A 27,027-nucleotide genomic window follows, 5' to 3' on the forward strand; every position below is an offset into this window, starting at 1 on the left:
CGCTAACAGAACACACCTGGTCCTTTTATTTAGCTGGCAGTGACAGTAACTGTTAGACAGTGTTCACACCAGATTGTTTAGCAGTCAATAGCCCAGTGGGCTCCATAGGTTTTTGTTTTTTTTTAAATAAAACCCGCTGACCGTAACATTGAGTCAACTTTAATCCATTTCAACTGGCTGCAAGTGTGATTTAGTTATTGCCACCACCTGTTAGGTGCCTCAGGTAAGTAACAGGTGCTGTTAATTGCACAAATTAGAGAAGCATCACATGATTTTTCAAACAGTTCCAATACTTTTGTCCACCCCCTTTTTTATGTTTGGTGTTGAATTATATCCAATTTGGCTTTTTGACAATAATTTTTGTGGTTTTCCATTGAAGACAAATTAAATGAAGATAATAATACCAAAGAATTTGTGATTGCAATCATTTTCTGAAGGAAAATAAGCATTATCTGACAGAATTGCAGGGGTGCCAATACTTTTGGTCAACACTGTATGGCTAGTGCCCTACCGACACCTCTCCCCCAGGTAGGATTCTTCATTCATCCCCCATTGCAGGATCCTGGGAAAGAGGGATGTCTTCCTGGGTGACACCTCCCTCCCAGGTAGGATTCTTCATTCATGCTGATGAACACACCACCCAAGAGGATTTTGTACCAGGAAGCCATTGCGACTGTGCACCTGTGTATCATTATATGACCATGGACTGATTTTATCCGCTGTAAGTAGAATGAATGACAGCAAGCACAGATCTATAAAACCATGAGTAGCTGATAAAGTATAACTTGACAACTTTTTTATTATACAAACAATAACAATTCTCTCATGTTTCTGGTCTGAAAGTAAGTCAATGGGAGTTTTTTTCTTTTTCAGCGCTGAAATTCCACACCAAATTCCTTACCATTTTTCTCTGTGTGAATGGACCCTAAGATTCTCTCTCGGTGGTATTCCTGTCCAGATGTCATCCATCAATTCTATCCTGAGGTCACGGGACCGCTGCTTGTGCTGTGGTTCTGAAAGGGGCTCTATGCTACATTTTTGGTGAGAATGTGTGGGTCTGCTGTGGTCTTTCTGGTCTGCTGTGTTTGCTTTATACACTAGGGTCAGTGGACACTCTCTGACCCCCTCTCCTCAGGTGGTCCTCCTCTTGGTTATACAGAGTAGGATCTCTAGGGTGAAGGGAGACCTGCGACACTTCCTCATGGCTGCCAGAACAGTCATCTCCAGACACTGGCGTAGCTCAGTTGCTCCCAAGTTGCTGGAGTGGCTTCAGGAATTTCTCCACATTCATAGAATAGAGACCTTGGTTGCGATAGATTCCGCTAACTCCTCTAAGCTTGATGCCCTCTGGCAGCCATGGGTACTGTACCAGGAATTGGCAGATTTCTCCATTTACTTCTCTTGAACTTTCTAGCCTTGTAGTGGGATATTCTACCTCTATAGTGCCCTGCTCTTTCCTATTCTTCCCTTCCTCATATCTTTTCTTTCTCCTGTCTTTTGTTTATTTCCCTTCTTTCTTGCTATTTCCCTCCCTCTTTTTACCAGTATTTCTCTTGCTTGGTGCTCTTCCCGGGGTTCCGGTGGTGGCTGCTTGCTCCGGGGCCCTCGCACCGACCTCTGGGTGATTGGTCTAGTGCTCACCACTGGTTCTATCCATGAACTATGTGGATTTTTAGGATTGCATTGTTGGAATTTTGTTTTTGGTGCTTCGGTGACGTTTTGTCTCCATTGTTCCTTTCCTATCCCTATTGGCTTGTCACCTTTTATTGTTCCAAAGCAGTGCCTTTCCTGTTTATGTTAATATGTTCTGAAATGGTCAATAAAATTTGATTAGACATAAAATAGGCATGACAGGGGAGTGGTCACAGGGCTGTGAATTTTTTTTCTCTGAAGTTCTTGCTTTCCCCTCCAGACATATCGATTATTTAGCACTGCTAATTAAGGGGGTTTCAAAAACTAAAATATTGACGTTCGCAGATCAGTGAAGTCAAGTTTCTGGTCATATGGCCAGCTCAAACCACAGTCCCATTCAAATTAATGAGGATGAGCTACAAAAGCAGGAATAGCTGCCATACAATGTTCAGTACTGTGCTTGGTAAGTAGTGAAGGGGCTGCAGTGCTTGTGGGAAAGCTGATCGGTGAATGTGCCAGGCATATTGATAACCTATCCAAGGGATCGCTTACAATGTTTCATCCCTGGAAATCTCTTTCAACAACAGGACCTATGGCTCACCTCTGTTACAGCTCATTCACTATATCATAAATGAATCATTTCCAGTAGTCATCTGTTGTTCCAGGCGCCATTTATAAACTGTATGCTATGTATATGTAACCAACATAATAAGCATAGGTATATGTCACAGCACTAATATTCTGCTGCCTGTAGGATAGACCTTCATGTGCATGTAATTCCAATAGATATCAATAGACCTCTGTAGTTAATATTTGGCGCCACAAAACTTTCAACAAACGTAACCACTGGAATCTAAAGGTCTGACTACCTCAACACACGTGCTGACGTGTCCTTCCTACCACATCGACCCGGAAGAACAAGCCCTCTGTAGGCGGGGATGAAGCGTCATCCTGAAAGCTCTCTATAGCTGCCATTGTAGTTGGCGCCTGCGCGGGTCACGCGGAGGGGGCGGTTCGATAAATAGCGGCTGGACGGCGGTGACTCTCTCTCTGAGCCAGTCAGTGTGTGAGGGAAGCAGCAGTAGCAGTTCCCGGCCCGGTTCTACTTCTTACCGCTCCACGCTTGTCGTTCTGTCAGTCACGTCACATCACGTCATGGCTTCCTCCGGAGTGCAGAATACATCGGCAGCACCTACCTTGCAGAGAGGCATTGTCAAGATGGTGAGACAGCCAGAAGACCGACACCAGCTGTGGCGAATGTGGGGGGTCGGGGGGTTGTGGTGCCCGTCACAGGACGGTGGTAAGGGACAGGTTACTGACTGGCACCGGCAGCCTGGCGCTGCTGGCATTTCCGGCTGGTGTTCGCTGGCTGCGCTGGCACCGGACAAGTTTGGTGGAGGAAGGAAAGTTGTGTAGAGTTAATGCGGAGATGGCAGGCGGGTGCGATGCTGTGTACAGCCGCTGCCTGACAGGACAATGCCAGGGTACAAAGGACGAGGCTTGTTGTTAGCAGCTGGAGGCTCAGCTGCGGCGGGCACTTACCTTCCCTGGCGTGGTGTACTGTAAGCAGCCTGTGCTCTCCGGCTGGTGTGGAACTACAAGTCCCAGCACGTCGTGAAATCTTCATGGAGTTGTGGCTGAAGTTGCTTGTGTATCTGGCGGTGTAGTCCTCCCATACTGCTAGTGGCAGAGGTGCAGACGTCTTCCTATGTTGCTACAGTATGGTTGTCCCCTCTTAGTCTAGGGTGTCTTCATTAGTAGTGCAGGTGTGCTCAGTGTTTACATCCTGGCACTAGTGCTTGTTAGCTGGCATCCATGGAGAGGATTGCACTAACATGGCATGTGTCCAAATGCTCTGGAAAATTAATACACTTGTTGCAGTTTCATGACACTTGTATTTGCATTGGCATAGTATAAAGTAAATGGTATTCTCTGCAGGTAACTTCTGACATCAAGTGTCCATCCGCAGGCTACTGTAGCTGTGTAGGGTACTCTCTGTACAGAATAAGCTCTCGGGCCATTATCTTCCCACGTTAAGTAATTCTGGAGTGCCTTTTAACTTTCCTGTGCCCTAACTGCAGTCAATAGGAGACAGATTATTTTTATTTTTTTTTTCCAGAACAAAGACTGGGAAATTTGAGTGTCTGGAATAAGTTGCAAAGCACAAATTTGTGACTTTTAGAACTAATTTCTGTAAAATACACAACTTTTTGACTTATTGTCATGCTCCACTTTTCAAAGGTGCTTATGAAAGGGGGTTTCATTAGTATATCTAGCTATCTATGTGCTAGATTTATTAACTGCAACCTCACAAAAATTGACAAACTCTAGTCAGTGGAAAGATGTAGAAAGTGGAGTACCTCTTCAGGACAGTTGTCTTATGGAATTCTAGATGCACTTAATTTAGCAAATATTACATGATATTGATAAACATCACCTCACAATAGATCTCCTACTTTACGAATAACCTTAAGGCTTTCACTCCTGTCTCCACGTAGTAGTTCCTTGTGAACCACCAAGTCCAGTTGCAACAAATGCCCAAACCAGATAAGGTAATTTCAAGTCTATTTAGGTGTTTTCTTTTAATCAGTCACAGATTACAATAGAAGATCACTCCACTGATCAGTTACTGCAGCCACTTTTGTCAATAGCTGTCACACCATATCTATTCCCATCACTGCACCAAGTAAAGTAAATTCCTATAGACTTCAGTGAGTCGGCTCCTCTTTATGGCCTTGAGTGTTCTGAATCAAATTACGAAATGCTGCAGAAGCTTTGGTAAGATAGCAGCCCTCATAATATTGTAAAGAAAATGAAGAAATCTGCAATCCAAAAATAAAATCTGATTAGAAAATGTTTTATGATCTGGATATGTTGCTATTCCATTTAAAGTATAATGGGGTGCTTGCTGTTTGCATGATCGATCTGATTCAAAGGTATTCCAAACCTGTAAAGATTTATAGTTGATCCCTTATTGGTTACAACTGTTGAGGAGGCTAAACATTATGCTTGGTTCTAAATGGTATTTGTTTTGTGACCCAATCTTCTTGGTGGTTGTTTGCCTGCAGACTTTGTCTGGGATTTTACAGAACAGTCCCCCGTATGGTAAGCATTTGCATTCTGGAACAGGTGACTTCTAGTGCTTGGTGTCATCGCCTTTAGTAGTATAAAAGTGTCAGGTTCTGCATTACGAGTGACAGTTCTGACATAAAGCCCTGATCTTGTCTGGATGAAGCTTGCTGGCTAGTCATTGGTTTTAATGTCTTAGTTTGTGATGAGCAATGATGTGGCAGTATGATACTTATGGAAAATCCTCTGGTGTCTTCTAGATGTCTAGGAAAATCTTCTGTATATGTTGGTTTTACGTGTGATAGTGCTTTGATATGTCGAAGTCACTTTTACTGGATTATAGAAAAAAGGTGATGTGATTCTGATCAAGTGAACTCTGATTCTCTTTGTATTCAATGGAACAGTCAATCTATTCACCTTTTTAGCAGCCATATCAAGCTGGTGAGTCTAACTATAGTGGTATACAATGGGATTACTGACTGGTAGTCGAGCCGAATGTCTGACTCTGATGACTGCTTCAGCTAAAAGGTCTTCAGTTGAAATAATATCTAAACTCTTTTCATTCTTGGTTGTGAGTATTGAACACTTCAGGTACAGTATGATCACACTGGACAGTACTGGTGTGTGTGTGTTTTTTTTAATATATATATATATATATATATATATATATATATATATATATATATATATATATATATCTCCAAATGGTTATTTCTCTTGATACAGATTTCATAGCATAAGTTGTTGCAGTTTGTTGCATCTTATTCACTGCAGTTTTAATCCACAGTACAGGTCAGTTTATATGCAGATTTGTTTCCTGCAGATTGTAGATGAGTACATATTAGAGGAGTGGGAGGCCAGACATACTGTAGTTCAGAGTACACTATATTATATCCTAGTTTTTACACTGCAATGGAGAGGTTTCAAGTCCTCTTTAGATATGTGGATCAGGACTGCTAGGGAAGGATAGAAGTGAGAACACTAGAAAGGAGTGAACAAATGGATTAAAACTGTGAAAAGAGCCTAATGTAGGGTATGTGGGGGGGAGGGAGAATATATAATATAGATTTTTATTTTTTTTTTTGCTTAAATTTTTTTTTTTTTTAATGAAAGTATATTATATAATTGGATGCATATTTATTTGTATATTTACTTTAACAGGAATTCAATCACTTTTTAATAAATTAGAGGATCTCCACTGCATCTGACCATAGTTGTCAGCCATTCATGAAGGACTTGGAACAGGGTTGAAGAAAATTAATGTGTGTCTTGGTCTACTGAATCCACAGCTGGTAGCCAGGCTCTAGTTCGAGCCTGAATGTATAAACTGTGTATAGTTAGTTATAAAGTAGGAGAGTTATCTTAAGTTTTTAACCAGGAAATTGTGCAAGCTTGATAGTTGTCATATCCATCAGAAAAGTGAAGCTTCCTAATCTAGGAGGGATGAATCATTGCAAGAAGGGGTTTGGAGGTTATCCAGGATAGAAACTCCTTTTTAAACTAGACTGGGGGAAGTGAACAATATAAACCTTACTTACCTGTCCTGGAATACTCCAGTGTCTCCCAGTGCAATCCAGTCCTGCTCCTGCTCTTCTGATTTTTGCCTGAAATCCTTGCTGTCTGTGCTGTCCTGTGTCCCTTTACTTAGCTGGTGACTGCCCTCAGTCATGTGCAGTGAAAAAAACAGTGGAACTGCAGGACTGGAATGCACTAGGGTCGGGTGAGTAAAAAAAATCCTTCCCTGGCCTAAAACAAAAAATAAATATGCTGAACAATCCCTGTGTTAAATATGCTAACTTGAATCTCTGTAAAAAAGTAGTAATCTATATATTATATATAGATTTAGATTCTACATTTCTATTAATTGGGTCTATACATGAAAAGAGCACACTCCATGATACACGGGTGCAAAGTGCACACTATGTCCATGTCCTGTTACTTGAAACAAACTTCCAGCAGATGTAATTGGGAAATCTTTGGAAAGGCTACGGTCACACCTGCTTTCCGTGTCTGATCGAAGATTCTGCTGAAAAATGCAGAGAAAAGTCTTAAAAGCAGGACACACTTCTTAGGATTTTTCAGTCAGAAACCTGCCGGTAACCACTTTTTAAAAGGATTGGGTTTCCGTTTTTCAGGTACAGAAACCCCAATGCAAGTGTGAATCCAGTGTAAGGGAGTTTAAGCATGCCAAGGATAAAATAATGCCTATGGATACATTGAAATAAGAGCATACTAGGTGGACCATGTGGTCTTTCTGCAGTCTGCTTTCTTAAGAATCTATAGTGGTGCAGTAGCAGGCATATGAATCAAGAACCACTTTATATTTATTAAAACTGAGAACAGTCAACCCACTGGTTTATGAAGATATGTTACCATTTTAATTTTTTTTTACCCACTCAAATCAGATTAACTCTGTTGTAGCCAACAAAGTTCAGTAAAAGGGAGTCTATTGCCAGAAATCAGAATATGAAGCCAGCCCTGCAGATAGGTTAGGTTTAATGGGGGTTTTCACTATGTGAATTAGTACTTCCGTTGCCAAGATGGACCTTTTTGTTAATATGCATTTGCGCTTTTTGGCAACCCACTTGTTGCTCCAAAGATCTCATTCACATACTGACATTAATGGCAACTTCTCCATGTACTTATTCACAAGGGGGTATATGGGGAAAGATCGGCTGAATCAATCTTCCTGGCAGGGTTGATATGCTGGTTAAGTACAGCTTCTTGTACATGATAAAATGGCACCTTAGATGCCGTTAACCAGCTGTTAAAGATGCCTTAGCCTGTAACTTTAAAGTTAGAAAAATTGTCAAGGGGTAAGTGATGTTAGGGAGCAATATAAGCAAGGCTGTGGATTTGATAGGCCAAACCACTGACTTGACTTATTGCCAGTTCCTTCATAAATTGCTAACCACTTTGGTAAGACAGAAGCAGTAAAGCTCCTCTAATTTATGAAAGTAAAATAAATGTGCTAGAAATTTTGAATCTAATTATACCATAACAAAAAATGTGTAAAGTAATAGAACTGATCATTTATGGGATTTTGACAGACCATTAGCAAAAGATTCCACAAATGCAGGAAGCATTGGTGCTGTGGGGGGAGGGGGTGGGGTGCAGTCTTGTATGGTTCCTCTACCACTTCCTGTTAGTATCTAGAAGATGGGCAGTGATGTTACTGGATGCTGTTCAAGGGGAATGATGATGGTAGCAGGCAGTGATCCTTCTCCTCACTTGCCTTGCTTGCCCACCCACACTTCTGTTGGACTTATTTATTTATTTTTTCCTCCCAGGTCCTCTCTGGATGTGCTATTACTGTAAGAGGCCAACCACGTGGAGGTCCACCCCCAGAGCGTAACATCTACCTGAGTAACATTCGTGCTGGAGCTCTTGCCCGTAGAGCAGTGGCTTCTCAACAAGATTCAAAAGATGTCCCTGATGAGGTGGGCTTGGCTTATAACTGATGGCTATAGATAGCGAGACCTTTGGCACCAAGTTGTCATGTGGTTAAGAAAACGCGCACTTCCTTTCTTTTAATTTTAGTTGTCTGTCAAGTTTAGAGGACCTGTTATGGAGCAACACAGTGGCTCAGTGATCAGCACTGCAGCCTTGCAGTGCTGGAGTCCTGGGTTCGAATCCCATGTTTGTGTGGATTTCCTCCCGTTCTACAAAGACACACTGATGGGAAAATAAATGTACATTGTGATCCCTATATGGGGCTCACAATCTACATTTAAAAAAAAATAAAAAAAATAAAAGTTTAGAGGACCTGTTAACTCTTCTGACATCTCCTGTAGTGTGTGTTTTGTTTCCCGCAAAATAATTCTGGCTGGTGGTCTGTGCAATTCAAGATTTTTTTATTTTTTATTTTTTTTTATGCCATTCCTCTTCTGAACGGGGTGTGTTACTCCTCAATGAGAACTGACTATACTGTTTGTATGAAGAAACATGCCCTTAATTGAAGGCAAACTGTAGATGTACTCAAGCCATGCTGCACCCAAAACTAAAGTTTCCCGTTGTACTCAATTATAATATGCGATGTGCCAGTCTCTCTGGTCTTTTATTGCTGCTTCAATCTGTACATTAGACTGGAGGCATTGCCAATGAACAGTGTGAATCCTGTTCCAATCTTCTCTGCTATTCTTTGCGATTCCATAATAAAGGAACTGCTAAGGCCTGATATGAGTGACACTTGACTGTATACTTAGTCTCTTAACACACACACACACACACACACACACACACACACACACACACACACACACAGTGCGCTGTCTGTTTTCTAGTGGTATATAAAACTGTATGTGCATGAGGATGTGAAAGGTCCTCTTAATAGCCTAACTAAACTTTTGAGCAACATTTCATTTTTCTGGTATTAAAAGGAATCTAAGCAGGAAAAATTATAAAGCTGATAGTACCTTGTAGGATTGCTTCTACACTTCCCAAAGATGTCACTTATGCAAATTAACTGAAGTCCTTAGTGTTTCTTTTCCTGCCATGGTTGTTATCAACAGAGGAACCCTAACTGAAGACAAACTGGAAGATGTCACTTGAGCAATGGGAGGCACAGTTAGGTAGCAGCAATTATCTAGAGCAGAGGGTGAAGTCCTGGTAGAAGGAACTCCCCTAAAGCTGTTTTCAGTTAATGTGCATGAGAAAAAAATGCAGATTTTTATAAAAACAGAGATGCAGTGTAGAATAAGAAAGTTTCCCTATGTGTTTGTCAACTTCAAATAGTTACTTGGCCACTTTAGAAGAGAACACTTCTTTCATATGACACCAGAACCTGTTTCAGGATTTAGAATGCTCGAGATATAACAGTCTGAAGTGCCCCCCCCCCCCCCCAACCTATAGGAGGTTTTCACTGTTTGGTTTCTATTTGCTTTGAGGAGTGTTCCGATCCTCCACAACCTCTTAAGGTGGGCACATACTTGTGGTTATCCAAAGTGTGTGTGTGTGTGTGTGTGTGTGTTCTTTTACTATAGCTAGTAGGGAAGATTCAGTTCTGGAATGGTGATTGAGTGTGCACATACTAGTGAATGGGTCTGGTGGTCTAATTACCCACAGACCCTGTTCTTTATGGTTGTGCTTGACCTTGTACTTGTGACTTGTTAAGTCTACAGTTGGGTACCTTGCTGACACCAATTCATAGGTGGGGCATTGCTTCCCCCTCCTATTGTAAGATAGAATGGGTGTCAGGGACTTACCCTAGTACTACCTGATTTAGTTACTCCTCTTGCCAATTCTATATTGAACTTTATTTTTTTTTAATATTCATAATGTTTTTTTTACCATAGTAGTCTATTAGGACCTACTTCTACTGTGATTTGATATTGGGTTTCTCAATCCAGTCTAATGGTTTACTGTGATACCAAGTTATGTGTTTTTTTTTTTTTTTTTTTCTTTTATTATATATACCGTGTACTATTGCACAACAGCAGGTTGTTAGGGGGCATTCACACTACCGTTGGTGTCCGTTATGAAGGTGTCCGTTTAATAGAAAAAAAACGGACACCTATCATAACTGACATTAACTCACACTAACTGATGGTAATGTGTCTGTTTTTTTTTTTAACTGATCCATTTAATGGATCAGTTAAAAAAACGGACACCTTAGTGTCAGTTAGGGGGCGTTCACACTACCGTCGGTGTCTGGCAGGTAGTGTCCGCTCAAAATCTGGCACGGACATTAGGAGCGGACACTAGCTGTGTCCGTGACACCTGTCATTATTTAAATGGGCATCGGGTGCGTTCTTTTGCACTCCGTGCCCTTCCTTCCCTGTCCGCAAGTGAAGATGTCCGACTTCTCAAGCGGACAGAAGAACCCTACATGTCGGGTTTTTCTGTCCGCTTGAGAAGTCGGACATCTTCACTTGTGGACAGGGAAGGAAGGGCACGGAGTGCAAAAGAACGCACCCGATGCCAATTTAAATAAATGACAGGTGTCACGGACACAGCTAGTGTCCGCTCCTAATGTCCGTGCCAGATTTTGAGCGGACACTACCTGTCGGACACCGACGGTAGTGTGAACGCCCCCTTAACAACCATGTCCGTTTTTTTTCAAGCGGACAGAGAAATCACACATGCAGGATTTTTTTTTGTCCGTTTGAAAAAACGGACAGAAAGTGTCCGTTTTTTTTTTTTTTTTTTTTTTTTTTAACATTGAGGTCTATGGACAACGGACATATAACAGACAGTAACTGATGGCCATCAGTTACAGTCCGTTATTTTCTGTTCATTTTCTGCACATGCTCAGAAAGCATAAACAGCAAAAAAGAAAAAACGGACAGTATAAAAAACGGACACTAACTGATACTAATGGACACATTAACATCAGTTAGCATCAGTTAGTGTTAGTTAATGTCCGTTATGAAAGGTGTCCATTTTTTTTCTTTTAAACGGACACCTTCATAACGGACACCAACGGTAGTGTGAACGCCCCCTTAGAGAGAATCTCTCTTGTCCCATGCCAGAACATGACTTATTCAACAGAACATTGATGTGCTTCTGTAACTCTATGTACAATTATATGGAGATTGAAAGTGAAACTAAAACTAATCCTTTGTATCTGGCAAACAGCTTAAATGCCACCACTGTTGATGGTGGCATCTAATGGGCTAAACTGCCACAAACAGTGTCTTCACCGCCTTCAGCATTATAGGAGGATGTCTGCTGACATCCACATCCGATGATGCTCATCTCTTAAGTCAGTGCCATTTCAATGATGTACAATTGTCAGTTCACAGAAAGGTGTCCCCACAGCTGATATAATAGTATATCTTTGGGAAACGTTAATAAATGTTTTTTTTAAAAGGTTCATTGGTTTTTGTTTTTTTTTTGTTTTTTTTTATAAATATTACCAGTGCTGAGGAGTCAGAAAAAAGTCTGACTCTGGTGTGAAAACATGATTATTTTTAATTATATTGTACTGTTTTCATATTTAATTATATGTATAGTCTGTTGCAGATTTACTTCCATAGGGATTCAATCACTAACTCTTTAATGAATTATAGGATCTCTACTGATGCTGACTGACCATGGCTGTCAATCATTGTGAAGGAGTTGGAGCAGGAGTCAGTCTGGCTGTGGATTATCAGGAGTCTGTGGTTTGACTTAACTTCTCCACAGCCCTGATTTCTGTCAGAAATTTCTGTATACCATAGAGGCAGAAAATGGCATGATACGTCTCCTGAATGGGAAGAATTTGCATGTTGACTCTTGAGATTATACTATACTCAAATTAAGACCAGGGGAACAGCAATTTGGGGCCTTTGCATTTGATGCCACCATTGCTTATTAATCATAGCCCTTTACATTTTATAATTGCCACTTGTAGCTCTGAACTATTTGGCTTTGGGGCAGAGGTCGAGCCCTCATCTACTTGGACTCCTGCTAGTGGTATGCCACCTTGTAGATGCTCAGGTTACATGTACCCTTGCTGCAGTCATGTAAATGGCTACATTATTCCTTCTCTGGGATTGCTGCATTTCATCAACAAACTAAAGCTTTCCAGAGAAAAGGCACTGTTTTAGCACCGTAAATGGTTCTCGACTTTTGCATGTGAGCTACTTGCAATATGACCAGCTCTACCATGAACTAGGTTTAGGTTTCAGCATAATTGCAGAATTAAGGGGATTGTCTGAAGAATGCATGCTGGCAGTTGTAATTTTACAACAGCTGGAGTGCCAAAGGTTGCCTACCCCTGTGTTATGGAGCTACTAGGTGAGAGTCTACTTAACTTGTTGTTAATATAACAGTACACATTGCCTTGAGCTCTGCAGTATCAGTTGTAGGTACTAAGGGGTCTTCCTTGTACACAGCTCTAGATACATGCACCTAAAATATCCTTAATTTAAAGACAATTGTATTAGAAGAAATAAAGTGGATGGGACATGCCCAGAAACGTTAAAAGCTACCGTATATGTATTGGCCACTCAAGACAACAAAAAGCCATGAAATTAAATGCTCTTCCAGGGTACTTCCGGTCACCCATGGGTATGAACATATACTTTATATTTTTTTTTTCTAGTCATACAGGTCTAAATGGCTACTATAGCTCCTGTTAATGAACTACTTCCTTCGTTATGAGTATGTTTTTCAGCATACACAATGCCCCAGATTTACTAATACAGTGCAAACTTGGATAAACAGTCTGACAATGGGTATGTTCTTACAGTGTGGCTGTTACTGAATAGAGAAGAGCGAGTACTATTCGAAACGGCCGTTTTGAATGGCATGCACCCATAGGAATGCATGCAAGCAGCCGGCACGCAGACTTTGCCGGCAGCCGACCGCTTAACCCCCTGCGTGCTGGCTGCGTCCATTCATTCCTATGGGTGCGTGCTATTCGAAACGGGAGTTTCGAGTAGTACTTGCTCATTTCTATTACTGAACGATTAATCTGGTACATCTTTAGAATGTATAGTCTATAGTGAGCTGCAATCTTACAACATGACTTTCACACATTGTAGTGAGTTTAAGCAATTTCTTAGACTCTACATCCACATGTCTAGCTAGTTGAAAGATTGTATCTCAAATCAGTTATGTTTATTCCAACATCTAGGCATAACTACGGTGGTAAGTGTTGGTCATGATTAAATTAATATTTCCCAATGGGAGTTTGGTTCCTTGGCAACCCACCAGGGAATCATGATACTTGTTGGGAAGATGACTACATAACTTCATGCAGTATTACCTAATGTTTTGTCTTCTGGTAAAACTTTGGTAGGTGAGCTCAGAGTCAGAGTCTATTTTTTGCCTAAATAAAAGCTGGCTACAAGGAAAGTTAAAACTGCAAACACTTTGTTGGACCCTAGGTTTTGAGCAATGCCTTTTTCTAATTATTTGACCACTGGCATTAGCAGTATTTAAGGGTTAAAGGGGTTCTCCCAGCCTTTCAGCCAAGCTATATGAAGTGTCTGCTTCTCACTTCCTGTATTTTCCTCCCTCCTGCTGAATGGGACAAACACTTCTGCAGGTGAGATAATCTTCAGATTCTTGTACAGAATGGACTCTGTTATGTGTGTTTACTTAGGGCTAGTTCACATGGGGCAAAATGGTCAGTATTTTGATGTGGAATCCAGGTCAAAATCCTACCGTCTCCCATTGAAATCAATGGGAGCCAGTCTTCTCCTTTTTTTTTTTTTTTTAAATGACCTCCTGAAGAAACAGCAGCTTGCTTTTTTTCTGTGAGCGGGAAAAAGTGAGCTGCCCTTTCTTCAGGTGGATTCTGCGGCTGATTCATCACCACCCTCTGGACTAGGCCCATTCATTTGGGCCTAATCTGGAGCAGAACCCTGTGTTCATGCGACACCGTGTGAGCTAGCCCTTAGAGAGATAACAGACCTGGCTTTATCAGCCAAGTGCAATTAGCTAAGCGGATTGTCCTGCTGGCACGGAGTAAGTGACATCACTTGCCCTATCTTCCTGGTCTGTGGTTATAGCAACGCTGTGTAAACAATGGGGGGAATAAATTCACATACCAGGCAAAGAAAGCAGAATTTCTAAACCAATATATGAAGGAAGAGGCTTCTATTACAACCATTTGCTACCCCTAAAATAAATAGGGTACAAGTGACAGTTTATGGTAGCTTGGTTATGTGGGTATTTAACATCGTATTACCTGGCACATATGTTTGGTGCAAGTTTGGGAAATGGTTATTGGGACAGGTTACACACATTTTGTCCAGATAGTAGTGGATATTCTCCTACATTCATGAGCATTAGTGAGAAATGGTGCTTTCTTTTTCTGTGCCTATATCTAGAACAAAAGCTTCCAACCTCAAATGTATTTTGCTTGATTTTACTATTAACCTTTCAATCAGTATTTGCTTTATAGGGGTTAAATATCTGGACCTTGTAAAGTGATGGGAGAGTCAGTGCAGTTCCTGCTAAGTACTGCTATACACTAGATCATTCTGCTGCTGTGCTTTTCTAAAAGGGGCTCTATCACTAGGAAAAGTAATTTTTAACTAATCACATCCTTGCATAGCCTTTAGAAAGTCTATTCCACACCCACCTTTAGTATGTAAATTGCCTCAGTGGTTTCTGAATAAGTCTTTTATTCATATGCTAATTAGTCTGGTGCACCATACATCGTGCACTCCTCTCCTGTTGTTTCCTATGGGAGACTGCTGCTGATGACTCAGCTTCCTGTTTGCCTCACACACATAGGAGATAATAGCAGAGAGGAGGCTGCTGGGAACTTCCTGAGCTGGCTGGAAGTTCATTAGCATATGAATAAAAACGGACTCATTCAGAAACCACTGAGGCAATCTACATACTAAAGGTAGGTGTGAAGTAGCATTTCTAAAGCCTATGCAAGCATGTGATTAGTTAAAAATGACTTTTCCCAGTGATGGAGCCCCTTTAAATAGGAGTGGCGCTTGGCACTGCCTGTCTAGCCATTTCAGGTTGCTGGAACAGATTATCTATCCAATGTCAGGTTGTCAGACCCCACAGATAACATGCTGATGACCTGTTCTGTGAATAGAATTAAAATTCCGATGGGGACCAGAAAATCCTGTGAATTAACCTTAGAAATCAGTCAGGTGGCACTATATGGTCTCTGAATATTAGGAGTACAGTGCCCTCTGCTGTTCAATCTAGGAACTACATGTAAAATATTTTTGTGTCTGTACTGTTGTGTAAATGAAGTACGGTACATATTTAGCTTGCACTCTAAAAGCTTTATTTCACAAATCTCTCTCCTGGGTATTAATGGGAAAAATACAGAAGTACACTTTTTTTTCTTGGACATGGAAGATGGTGAGGAATTCCTATCCTATTCTTAAATATATTTCAAAAATATTCCTATTTAATTTTTTGCTTGTTTTACGCCTTAATCTAAAAGCTGATCAATGAAGTATCCTGATGAGTTTCTAAAACTTGTACTTGCTGTACAGCAGCCTCCTGATTCATAACTTGCACTTTTCAGCAGAGCCTTGTGTGAATGGTGCTGTGAAATCAATAGGGTTTTTTCTTTTTTTTCTTTGCCTACTCATGATTCTAAGTTTTTTGGAACTTAGTAAATGTCAAAGCCAGTTTATCTGTCTGCAACTTCAGGAGGTGAAATTCAAACTGCAACTACATGGTAAGTGGAGGTCATGGTCAATAAGGTCATGAACAAATATTTTCAGGAGTAGTCAGATGGGTAAGGAAAGGGGTAATCTTATATCTATCCAGTAGAATGACATAACCTATGATTTAGTCCCATGTAATGCATCTGTGGGCTTAACAGCCTAGAACGAAACATGGTGTTCAGCGTGTGACCCCTGGCAATTCAGTAAGTATCTTGGTTACATACACATCTTTGTAAAATGTAAAGGGACTCATGGTTTAAACTACATATGACTGTGCAAGGTGATGTTATTGCAGCAAAAGTTAACTTAAAACCCCCCCCCCCAAAGAATAATATAAGATTTTCCTCACCACAGACAGGAGATGATGATTCTGGATTATTTTCCAGTTTATGGGACTATTATCTGATTTCCAGGAGTCTCATGGCTTATTACATATTCTGTTCTCCTATGGATGCATCCATCCATCCAACCAACCCCCTCCCCTTTCCCCTTGAGAGAGACTACTGTACTGGTCCAATAAAAATGTTTGAGCAAAATTTATAATAGAAGTGTATGTTATCCTATTCTTTACACAAACATGTTAAAGGGGTATTCCCACGAACATAACCATTTTTAGATTTGGGAATAATTAAGTTAAACATTTTTGCAAATATAAGTAATTAAACATTTTGCAGAGTGTTAAAGATTTTCTTTAAATATCTTGTGCCTTCTGGAGCGCTGGGTATACAGCGCGCAATGAGTGCTATATACATAGCTATGGGCACAGCATGATGCGGCTGCCCTCTGACCTCGCGGTCACGTGATCTGCCAGGCTCAGCATCTTGCAAGAGCTGCTGGGTCCTACAGGACCTAGATCAGCTCTGTAAGTCTTAAACAGCATGCAGGAGGCTGTATTCCTCCTGCAACTGGGGCTAAATGTACCAGCCCCAGTTGCAGGGGAAATCAGTCTCTAATACAAAAAAAAGTGATCAGATGTTACCAAAGGTTTCTTCTGACCTTTTGGGGACACAATCTGGGCAAAAGTAAATAAGATAACTTAAAGTAAATAAAATATGCCAATAAAACACCTTATTAAAGGTTATAGACCCATCCCTGACAACATTATACAAAATAAAAATTACCGTAATGGTAAGTAGCACCTTTATTAAATTTAAAAAAAAAAAAAAAAAAAAAAAATCTGTGAAAACCAGACTCTATTTTCCTCCTATTTTGTCTATATTTTCCCGGATATAAAAAATATTAAATACATTCAAAAATAAAAACCTAAAAATAAAGCCGTATGTGTTCCTGAAAAAGACACAGAAATTAGTTGAATGACACATATGAGAAAAATGTCAACCCTCAAAATGGCACATACAAAAAACCCCGAAATCCTAAAATGTGACTGGTCGTGGACCACAAATTGGCCTGGTACTGAAGTGGTTAAGTAATGAAAACAAGTATACTCCTAATGTTTCCCATAATATTTTCTATCCTGTCAGTGAAAGCGGGCTCCTAAAACTAATCTGGGTGGAAGAGCATATGAATATTGCGCTTACCAGTAACTATCTTCATTGTAGTGTCAAAGTTCAGACATTTGGTCATGTGAGCTGTAAAACTCGAATTTGGAAGACGATCAGTTGTGGTGTATAGTTACTCCAAAATAATGGGTTAAAAACCCTTTAAATAAGGTCATTTGCGTGTGTGTGTGTGTGTGTGTGTGTGTGTGTGTGTGTGTGTGTGTGTGTTTTTTTTTTTTTTTTTTTTATAAATAAAGTCCATTTTGTTAATCATTGTCAGTTCCCTCTCTGCCAACTGTGTTCTTTTGTTACTTAATAAAAACGTCTTATTTTGTGACTAACAGTACCATATTTACATCTCTGCAACGACTAGCTGCAGATTGTGGCTCCTAAGGGTCCGTTCACACGGAGTAAACGCGCGCTTATTTTGGTAAAATACCCATGTAAAAATAAGACTCCCATTGACTTCAATGATATTTTTTTTATTTTATTTTTCTACATGTGTGTGTAAAAAAAATAAATAAAAAAAAATCAAACTACACGTGTAAAATATCATTGAAGTCAATTGGAGTTTTTTTTTTTTTTTTTCTCATACATGTCTTTTCTTTACATGTGTATTTTGCCAAAATGAGCACAAGTTTACTCCATGTGAATGGACCCTGAGGCTTGCCACTCACATTAGATACCTTTTAGCAGGCAACTAAATGTCATGACTCCCTCTTGTAAACATGCAGTTCATGTGTTTTAAATGGGAAGAAGGTATCAAACTGCTTTGACTCCTTTTAAGGTGGTCTTGTTATGGATGACGAATTACCTTTTCCTACTAACAGATTGCCCTTGTGTGTCTGTCATGTGACTTTTCTTGCATGAGAATAAAGAAGCTTGTGGTTGTAATCCAACATTCTTGATCTACTACTGTGCCTTAGTGGGAGAGTCTGGACACTTCCAAACATAGTTATGCTGGTCTCAATAAAGTTCATGTGTATGGGCATTTTTATACTCAATTTATGAACTAGGCAACAATGTAACACGTGTAGCTTTAATATGGTTGTGCTTGGGTTTAAGTAATTTCTAACAGTATTCTAGCCTCTATGCTTCCTTTGAAGAACCCAAGAAAACAGTGTGAGGGTAAAGCCTCATGGTCCATTCACACGAAGGAAAATTATGCTTTATTTGGCGCTGAATTTTCCAAACTGAAAAAAAAAGCCTCCCATTGCTAGCAGAACTCATTGAAATCAATGGGAGTTTTTTTTTTTTTTTTAATTCAGCGCCAAATAATGCACCATTTTTCTCCCTGTGAATGGACCCTTATGTAGCAAGGTGCAGCCAAAATGTGCTTGAGTGGGGAGGAAAACAAACAAATAAACGAAAAAAAACCAAAAACTGGCGCAATTGCATCAAGGAATGGATATCGTCATAATTGTAGTAAGAAGTAAAAGTGCTCTCTATATATTTCCCATTCCTTTGTGATTTGTAGCTATTCTTGGCTGAAGAAGAAAAAAAAAAAAAAAAATAAATAAAAAGCAAGCTACTGCCTCTTTTTGCAATGTGGGGGGTCTCAACACTGCAGTATTTCTCCACCCCCACCCCCCCACCACAGAAATTTTGCTGTATGTTTGTCCCAAGTGTCTCCAAACTAAAGAAAGACTGGCAAAAAATAAAGTTATTTGGAGATGTGAGACCACATTCAGGTGGTGTAGTTGGCTGTTAGACAACTGTATGTGGTTTTACAGCTAATCACAGCAGTTCTGCATCTAGCCCAGGCTCAGCGCATTTAACTTTTCATGACAATTGACAGTAAAACCACAAAACCCACATCACAACTGCACCATCTAAGTCTACTCTTACTGATGTCAGTGTTAAGTGTTCATGTAATTCTGCCAGGAGTCATTTTACAATAGCAAACAAATAGCTGAGAAAAGCTCCAATGGTCCAGCGACACTAGGGCAAATAAATGCAGGCATGACATGGCTGAAAAGATCTCTGATGTAGGAAAAGAGCAATAGTATCCCATATGTAACAACTCAAGTGGCCAGAAGTACATACGAGCATAGAAGGCTTTTCCTACATTGTAAGCGGTGAGATGTGCAGAATGTCCAGTGGACAAGAAAGTTGTTTGCTTATTATAGACATCAACCCCAATTTTGTTGATGTATAGAATATCTGGGCAATGATGAACCAGCTGAGTTTTGTGAAAAATAAAATTGGGTGTATAATTTGGCAATCTACTCCTAACCTTATGCATATTTTCAGCACTCATGCTGTTGGCAACAACAAATATACTTTCAAAATCTTTCATTGTAGCACTAGTTGAATGTGGTAAACCGTATTATTACTGGCAAACGGTTGGTTTAGCAGAAATCAAACATATATGCAGTTGACACACTTGATAATGAAACTTGCACAGAAAATATCTAAGCAGTCATTGGTGTAGAAAATATGTAACCATTAGGGGTCTGGTTTCAGCCATAAACTTGTTTAAAAATTGTGTTTTTGGCTTTTTCATTACTTAACGTATATTCGCAAGTAACATGCCATAAACCATCCATTTTGCAGTGTGATGGAAAACCCCGATGTCACAGAACATGACCCTTGTTATATCTGCAGACTTAAGTAATGGTTCACAATATGTCTTTCAAGTGGCCTCTTGCTGATGATTTCAAGGTGACTCCAGTTTTGGGTGGATTCAGAAAAAGTTACTTGGCAAAGCTTTGACTCCAACTCCTATTTTTCCACAACTTGAATCGGGCTCCTTTATAAATGGCTGACAGCCATGGTCAGACAGAAGCAATAAAGCACCTCTCATTCTCTTTGAATTCAATTTTTTTTTTTTTTTGGTAAAGGTGTGTGTATATCAATATATAAAATTTAGATTTACAGACAGGTCACAGGTCATACTGCTTCTCAAACCTTCTGCTTTATGAATTTAAATGGCCTCTTATAAATATTTTTGAGGGTTTAACCTTCTTGACGTGCTATGCTATATTTCATTGGTCCAAGACCTCACTGCAACTTCATTCTTTAGACTCATTCAGATACCAACCAACCCTTCAAACTGATTACTGAAAAAAAAACATAACTGAAACGCCAATAAATTAAGATATATCATTAAATTTAAAGGGGTTGATAAGGAATGTAGGACTTATATTTAGGATAGGCCATAAATATCTGATTGGTAGTGGGCTGATTGGTGGCGGAGCCATCATCTGCCTTTACAGGGCTGCTTCCAACGCCCATACCACACATAGTACAGGACCAGCAGCAGTTAACTCCAGTCCCTGTATAGTGCTGGGGTGCTGATACTGCGGTTCAGTTCCCACTGACTATAGTGGGAGCTGAGCGGCAGTACTGACGTCCAGCCCACTACACAGGGAGGTGACCCCCATCCACATGATGCATGCGGGGGCCCCTCAGTGATCACATATTTATGGCCATAAATGCTAATTTCCTGATCAATTCCTTAATTAATGTTCACATCATAAATTTGCAAAGGTCACAACCCAGAAACTTAGTAAAGATATATTTTAGCAGGAGAAAGCTGAGTAGATAGTCTGTGCTATGTTGAGGGATATAGTGCACACTATATAATACATATTCCTCATTGCCTTTAATCTATTAATCTTTCTTTCAGCCTTGGGCCTTTCCAGCTCGAGAGTTCTTGAGGAGAAAGCTGATTGGAAAAGAAGTCTGCTTTACCATAGATCACAAAATTAATGAAGAACGATACTATGGAACAGTGTACTTGGGCAAAGGTATGTATTACAATGTTCTGCGGAATATTGCAACTCTTATGTTCTTGCTGTTATGTTTCCTTACAAAATAACCTCTACATTTTGAGTCCTCTCAAATACCATTGCCTCAAATATCTCTTAAGGTTTAGTAACATGGCAAATTACATGTTGTAAAAATCTGATGTGTATTTAGTGCTGTAGAGCTGTGGCTGAAGATGGTATTTAATATTCTCTGTTAAAAGGTATATTTAGAATGGTTGGTATAGTTGTAGTAACATAATGTTATGTTTCTGTTTTTGTTTTTTCCTCCTTGATTTAACCTCCTTTTATTGAAAACCGTACAAAAAGCACAGTGCAATAAGTAATAGTTTCACAACAACACCTCTAAGAGCTGTAAATAAATGGGTCAAACATGCCAACAGTCCTCAGCCATCACCCAGTTACAGCAGAGACAATTGTCAGATGGATGATAGCTGTAATAAAGACTTATAAATAAGTACATGTATCACATATACCTGTACCTCAAGGAGTCAAAGATTCCCCAGCCATTACCTTTATTTATCAAGGAACTGTAATATGGATTTACAGGAGGAAAGATTACAAAGGGTCAGGGATAAGTCACATCATTGCCCCATATCTTGCAGAATTTTTTTTTTTATGGCAGCTTCTACCTTTTGTAAGCTATTTGAATATAGGGAATCATTTTCAGGTTTCCTCTACATAGGTAATATGGGAGGGAGGGAGAGGAGCAATCCATCTTAAGGCTATGACCTTCCTGGCTAAAAACAACCATTCGCTGAGGAAGAAGTTTGTTGTAGATGTAAATTACCAGAGAATGCAGTATCATACTCCAGAAATCTGGGGACATGAGCATCTGCGGTGGAGTGCAGACTCTTCTATTCTGTGCAAGGTGGATAGGTGTCAAGTAATACTGATGTAATGTATAAATCTGGATAAGACCATTGTTGGCGGAAGTAGATATAAACATAGCAAACTCTGTTAGAGAATGGTAGGCCTTTTGGACATGGCAGGAGGAGTGTGTCTGTGATATCCCAACATCAATTAGACGAGAATAGAGGGCTAACCTCAAACCACAAGGTCCCTGTGACATTAAGATTCCATTAAGAGTGTTGTTAAAAATTTAGGGCCCAGGGTTGTGGTACTGGGTGAATGTCATTTAATTGTCATTTTAACATATTTAGGGTCTACTATTTCCTTGGCTTGAAGTTTTGCAATGTTACAGTTTTTGACTTTTAATGTGGTGTTCTTAGATACATCGGGGGAGAACATTGCAGAATCTCTACTTGCAGAAGGACTGGCTTCCCGACGTGAAGGAGCAAGAGCCACCACGTAAGTTCACTTCTATTTTAGTTTGAGAGTCTACAGAGCTCTTTCCCAGAAAGTTTTATTTGAAATGCTTTCTCTTGAGCAAACATCCTTCAACCTGTGAAGCAAGGCAACTGAGGTGTACAGTGTGGCACAGAATATGGGTTCAAGAAGTAACCCAGTTTTTATTTATCCCTTTAACAGTCACAGGCATAATAATATGTCCTGGCTGCCTGAGCCTTAACCTTTTCGCTGCCAAGGGTCTCTGGAAATTTTGCACCTCCAGTAGCCAGAGCAATCTTCACAGTTTTGAGATGAACAAATCAAACCTAAATTGCAACATTAAAAAAGCATCCAACCCCCCCCCCATACCTATATATTTTCTTAAAGTACACACCTGAAGCATTGTCAGAATGCCACTTGGTACTGTATACGAACAGGCACCTTCATGCAATTTTGATTTAAAGTGAATGTTTTATGAAAAAATGCAAATAAATGTATATTAGTTGCTAAAAGCGGAAACCAAACAAAAAATTAAATGCACCAAACCTCCTAAAAATAAGAGTTCAACATGTGCACAGTTCATACATATCACTATGGCCTGAACCTGCATGCACGTGTCTTCAGAAAATCGCTAGAACTGGAAGGAACAAAAATCTGCTTTGAAGCTGGAAATGTTAAAAAAGTATCATCCTATAAAATGTAGGGATTACACACCATGAAAAGTAAGTGAACCCCTAAACCCTATATATTTTTTGAAAGTAGACAACCTGAAGATTACAAATATCTTAATGGGTCATCGATAGCCACATCCACCTTCATGCAACTTTGCGACCAACACAAATAATTTTTTTTAAAAATACGCTAAAACACATATTTGCACCTAAAACTCATGTTCAATCTCACATTCATATACAAAATACTTTTAAAATAATAGCTTATGGTGTATACAATGTGTAAATATACTATATGTACCGCAAACATCAACTACAACAAGAGCTTGGACTCCCAAAAACACGAATACAGAAGACAAGCTGGATTTTGCTGTTGTTCACTAATATGTTAAAAAGCAATACTGCACCTAACAAACGGTGATTGTGATACCAAAGTCTAACTTTTTTCAGAGTACACAGCATACCGTATATAAAAACACAATTTAATAGTTCATATATACAACCACCTTCATTCAACTTTGCGGCAAACAGAGATTGTCAGCAAAAATTGTGCAAAAATTCAAATTTGCCACTAAAGTGCGGCTCAAGCAATCCCTTTCTGCAAACATAATGTACTGTACATAAAACATCAATATGTGAGGAGTTCAGAAATACTACAGATGAATATATTTACAGGGGCGGGTGTTAAAGAATCGCCAAAATCGCAGAAATGCGCCATCCCATTTTGCGCATGCAAATTAAATAGGACTTTACATAAAAATGTCATTTTCCATCCCCCTATAAAAATTTTAGCAATCTATACGTTCATCTCTAGTGATAATCGTTATTACTATTATTTTAGTGTGTAACGGACATCACTAGAGACGTATTTTACTGTAGAAAGCTCAGGTATAGACAGGACAGGGATTGGGTGAAATGTAAACTTTATTTGCGACTTTATGTATATGTTGTGTAAGTGTTTGGTGCGACTTTTTTTTGGGGGCGCTGCGACCTGGACAATGGTAAACGTTTGGGTCACAGCGCCAATAAACTTCCTGGTTATGTTCAGGAGGTATAACATAAGACTACTCCACTAGTAAAGCTCAGGGGGGAATTACATTATAACTGTATGTGACAGTCAGAGACAAATGTATAGTATACGCTCTGATTGGCAGGAGAAGGGTTAATAGGGACAATAGAGTCCCTGCCACCCCCCTCCTGCTGTCACATACAGGGTATGTACAGAGTCTGATTGTTTTTCTGTCTCTCTCTCTCTTCTGAACTGCTCGTGTCCCTCTCCCTTTCCTGTTAAAGTTTGCAAATTGCTTGCTTAGACAAGAGGGGGGGGGACACTTTGGAGCTCTATATCTTTGGACTGCATCAACATATCTTGATGCTTTCAATTGCATTTTAAAGAGGAGAATCTCATCTTTAAAATGATACCAGGAACTTGATGATTTTACTTACAGATTTGGAGCAATTCACTGTTGAAACGCTGTCGGGAATTGAGATCTGCAGTTGGATCTCAATGACAAATAGTGTTTTCAACAGTGAATCGCTCCAAAACTGTAAATATAAGATAAGATAAGATAATCCTTTAATAGTCCCACATTGGGGAAATTTCAGCGTGTTACAGCAGCATAGTAATACAGATACAGGATAATACAGAGTAATATATTACAGACGTAGACACAGATAAGCTGAGAATAGAAGATATACTAGGAGTCCATGGCAGCTAAGGAAAAACAGAAGAGAAAGAGGAAGACCTCATGGTCATAATCATTAGTTCTCTGTGCGGAGTGCTCTTCGTTTGGTCTGATGTAGATTATACAGCCTGGTCGCGGTTGGAAGGAAGGACCTGCGATAGCGCTCCTTCTCACACTTGGGGTGAAGCAGACGGTCGCTTACAGTGCTGCCAAGTCCCATCAGGGTCCCATACATGGGGTGGGATTTGTTCTCCCGCATGGAGGTCGCCACAGACAGTATCCTTCTGTCACCCACCACCTGTACTGGGTCCAAGGGGCTCCCCAGGACAGAGCTGGCCATCCTGATCAGCCTGTCAAGTCTATTTCTGTCCCTGGTTGATATACTGCTTCCCCAGCAGGCCACACCGAAAAAGATGGCTGAGGCAACCACAGAGTTGAAGAAGGCCCTAAGAAGTGTCTCCCGGACTCCGAAGGCCCTCGGCCTCCTGAGCAGGTAGAGTCTGCTGTGGCCCTTTCTGTGCAGCGCCTCCAGGTGATCAGCCCAGTCTAGTTTATTATTGAGGAGCACGCCCAGGTACTTATAGGTCCTGACTATCTCAATACATGTTCCTTGGATCTCCACTGGGGTCGGAGCACCTCTCCGTTTACTAAAGTCCACCACCATCTCCTTGGTCTTCCCAGCATTAATCCTGAGCTGGTTCTGCTGGCACCATTCAACAAAATCCCGGTTTAAGTCTCTGTATTCCCTATCGTCGCCATCAGTGATAAGGCTGACTATAGCAGAGTCATCGGAGTACTTCTGTAAGTAACAGCTGGATGAGTTGTGCCTGAAGTCAGCAGTGTACAGTGTGAAGAGGAATGGGGCAAGAACTGTACCTTGTGGTGCCCCCATACTACAGATCACAGTGTCAGACACACAGTCCTGGGCTCTCACATACTGAGGGCGGGTTGTCAGGTAGTCTAGGATCCAGTTGGACAGATGATGGTCCACACCACCAAGGTTCAGTTTCTCCCTCAGTAGCCCTGGCTGAATGGTGTTGAACGCACTGGAGAAATCAAAGAACATTATTCTCACAGTGTTCCCGGGTTTCTCCAGGTGAGAGAGAGCTCTATGAAGAAGGTGGATGATGGCATCATCTACCCCAATGCCTGGCCGGTGGGCAAACTGGAGGGGGTCCAGAACGGAGCTCACTAGGGGGCGTAGGTGTGTCAGGACCAGTCTCTCTAGGACCTTCATCAGGTGTGATGTCAGTGCTACAGGTCGGTAGTCATTGTAGCCCATCGGGATGGGTTTCTTTGGGACTGGTACCACGCAAGATGTTTTCCACAGTTGAGGTACTACTCCCAGCTTCAGGCTCATATTGTACATGTGCGTTATAATACCACACAGCTGGTCACTGCACATTTTAAGAACTCTTGCGCTTATACCATCAGGTCCCCCCGCTTTGTTCGCTCTAATATTCTTAATTTCCTTACACACCTGAGACTCCTGCAGGATCAGATAGTCAGATTGCAGTTGACCGCAGTTCGGTGGGGGTTGGGTCTTGGTGTGTGAGGAGAGGGGGGTTAGCTGACATGCTGGTGGAGGGAGCATTTGCTTGGAGTCAAATCTATTGGAGAATAGATTAAGCTCGTTAAGCCACTTCCTGTCCCCTACTGTTCGGTGCCCTGTCTTTTTCTTGTGTCCTGAAATTGCCTTAAGGCTGTCCCACACCTCAGAGATTCTACCCTCCCCCATCTGTAGCTCCATCTTCCGCCTGTAGTTGGCTTTCCCTTCTCTGATCAATTGTCTTAGTTGTTTCTGCACCGCCCCCAGGCCATTTTTGTCCCCAGACCTAAAAATTCTCTTTTTTTGCTTGAGGAGAGTTTTAATCTCAGAGTTAATCCATGGTTTGTTATTGGAGAAACACCTCACCTTCCTAGTTGGTACCGTGCTGTCCACACAGAAATTAATGTAGTCCGTTATGCAATGTGTGAGTCCCTCAATGTCTTCTGGAAATGAGTCTCGAAACACTTCCCATAAAGTTATATCAAAGCAGTCCCTTAGAGACTCGACACTTCCCTCTGACCAAATCTTCACTGTACGGGTAACTGCCGGTTCTCTGTGCACCAGTGGAATGTATGTGGGTCGCAGATGTACCAGGTTGTGATCTGATCTGCCTAGGGGTGGTAGGGCAGATGAGTTATATGCATCCCTTACATTGGCAAAGAGCAAGTCCAGCGTCTTGTTGTCTCTTGTATGGCAGGTTACATACTGTGTGAAGCCTGGTAGAGTGGATGCTGAGACATGGTTGAAGTCTCCAGACACTAGGAGCAGGGCATGGGGGTGAGAT

General features: G+C 40.7%; 1 protein-coding gene across 2 annotated transcripts in view; it reads left to right on the top strand.

Annotated features, from left to right (window-relative positions):
* The first annotated feature begins 2,627 nt into the window (after positions 1–2,627).
* SND1 (staphylococcal nuclease and tudor domain containing 1) overlaps positions 2,628–27,027 on the top strand; it is a 437,816-nt gene continuing 413,416 nt past the window's right edge. For both annotated transcript variants that reach the window (XM_075273874.1, XM_075273875.1), the window contains exons 1-4: positions 2,628–2,853; positions 7,992–8,141; positions 20,910–21,030; positions 22,281–22,359. In XM_075273874.1, the coding sequence (XP_075129975.1) occupies positions 2,788–2,853; positions 7,992–8,141; positions 20,910–21,030; positions 22,281–22,359 (416 nt within the window). In that variant the 5' untranslated portion in view covers positions 2,628–2,787. The remainder of the gene's footprint in view (positions 2,854–7,991; positions 8,142–20,909; positions 21,031–22,280; positions 22,360–27,027) is intronic.

The sequence above is a fragment of the Leptodactylus fuscus genome, chromosome 5 (assembly GCF_031893055.1).
Source record: "Leptodactylus fuscus isolate aLepFus1 chromosome 5, aLepFus1.hap2, whole genome shotgun sequence".
Classification (NCBI taxonomy): Eukaryota; Metazoa; Chordata; class Amphibia; order Anura; family Leptodactylidae; genus Leptodactylus; species Leptodactylus fuscus.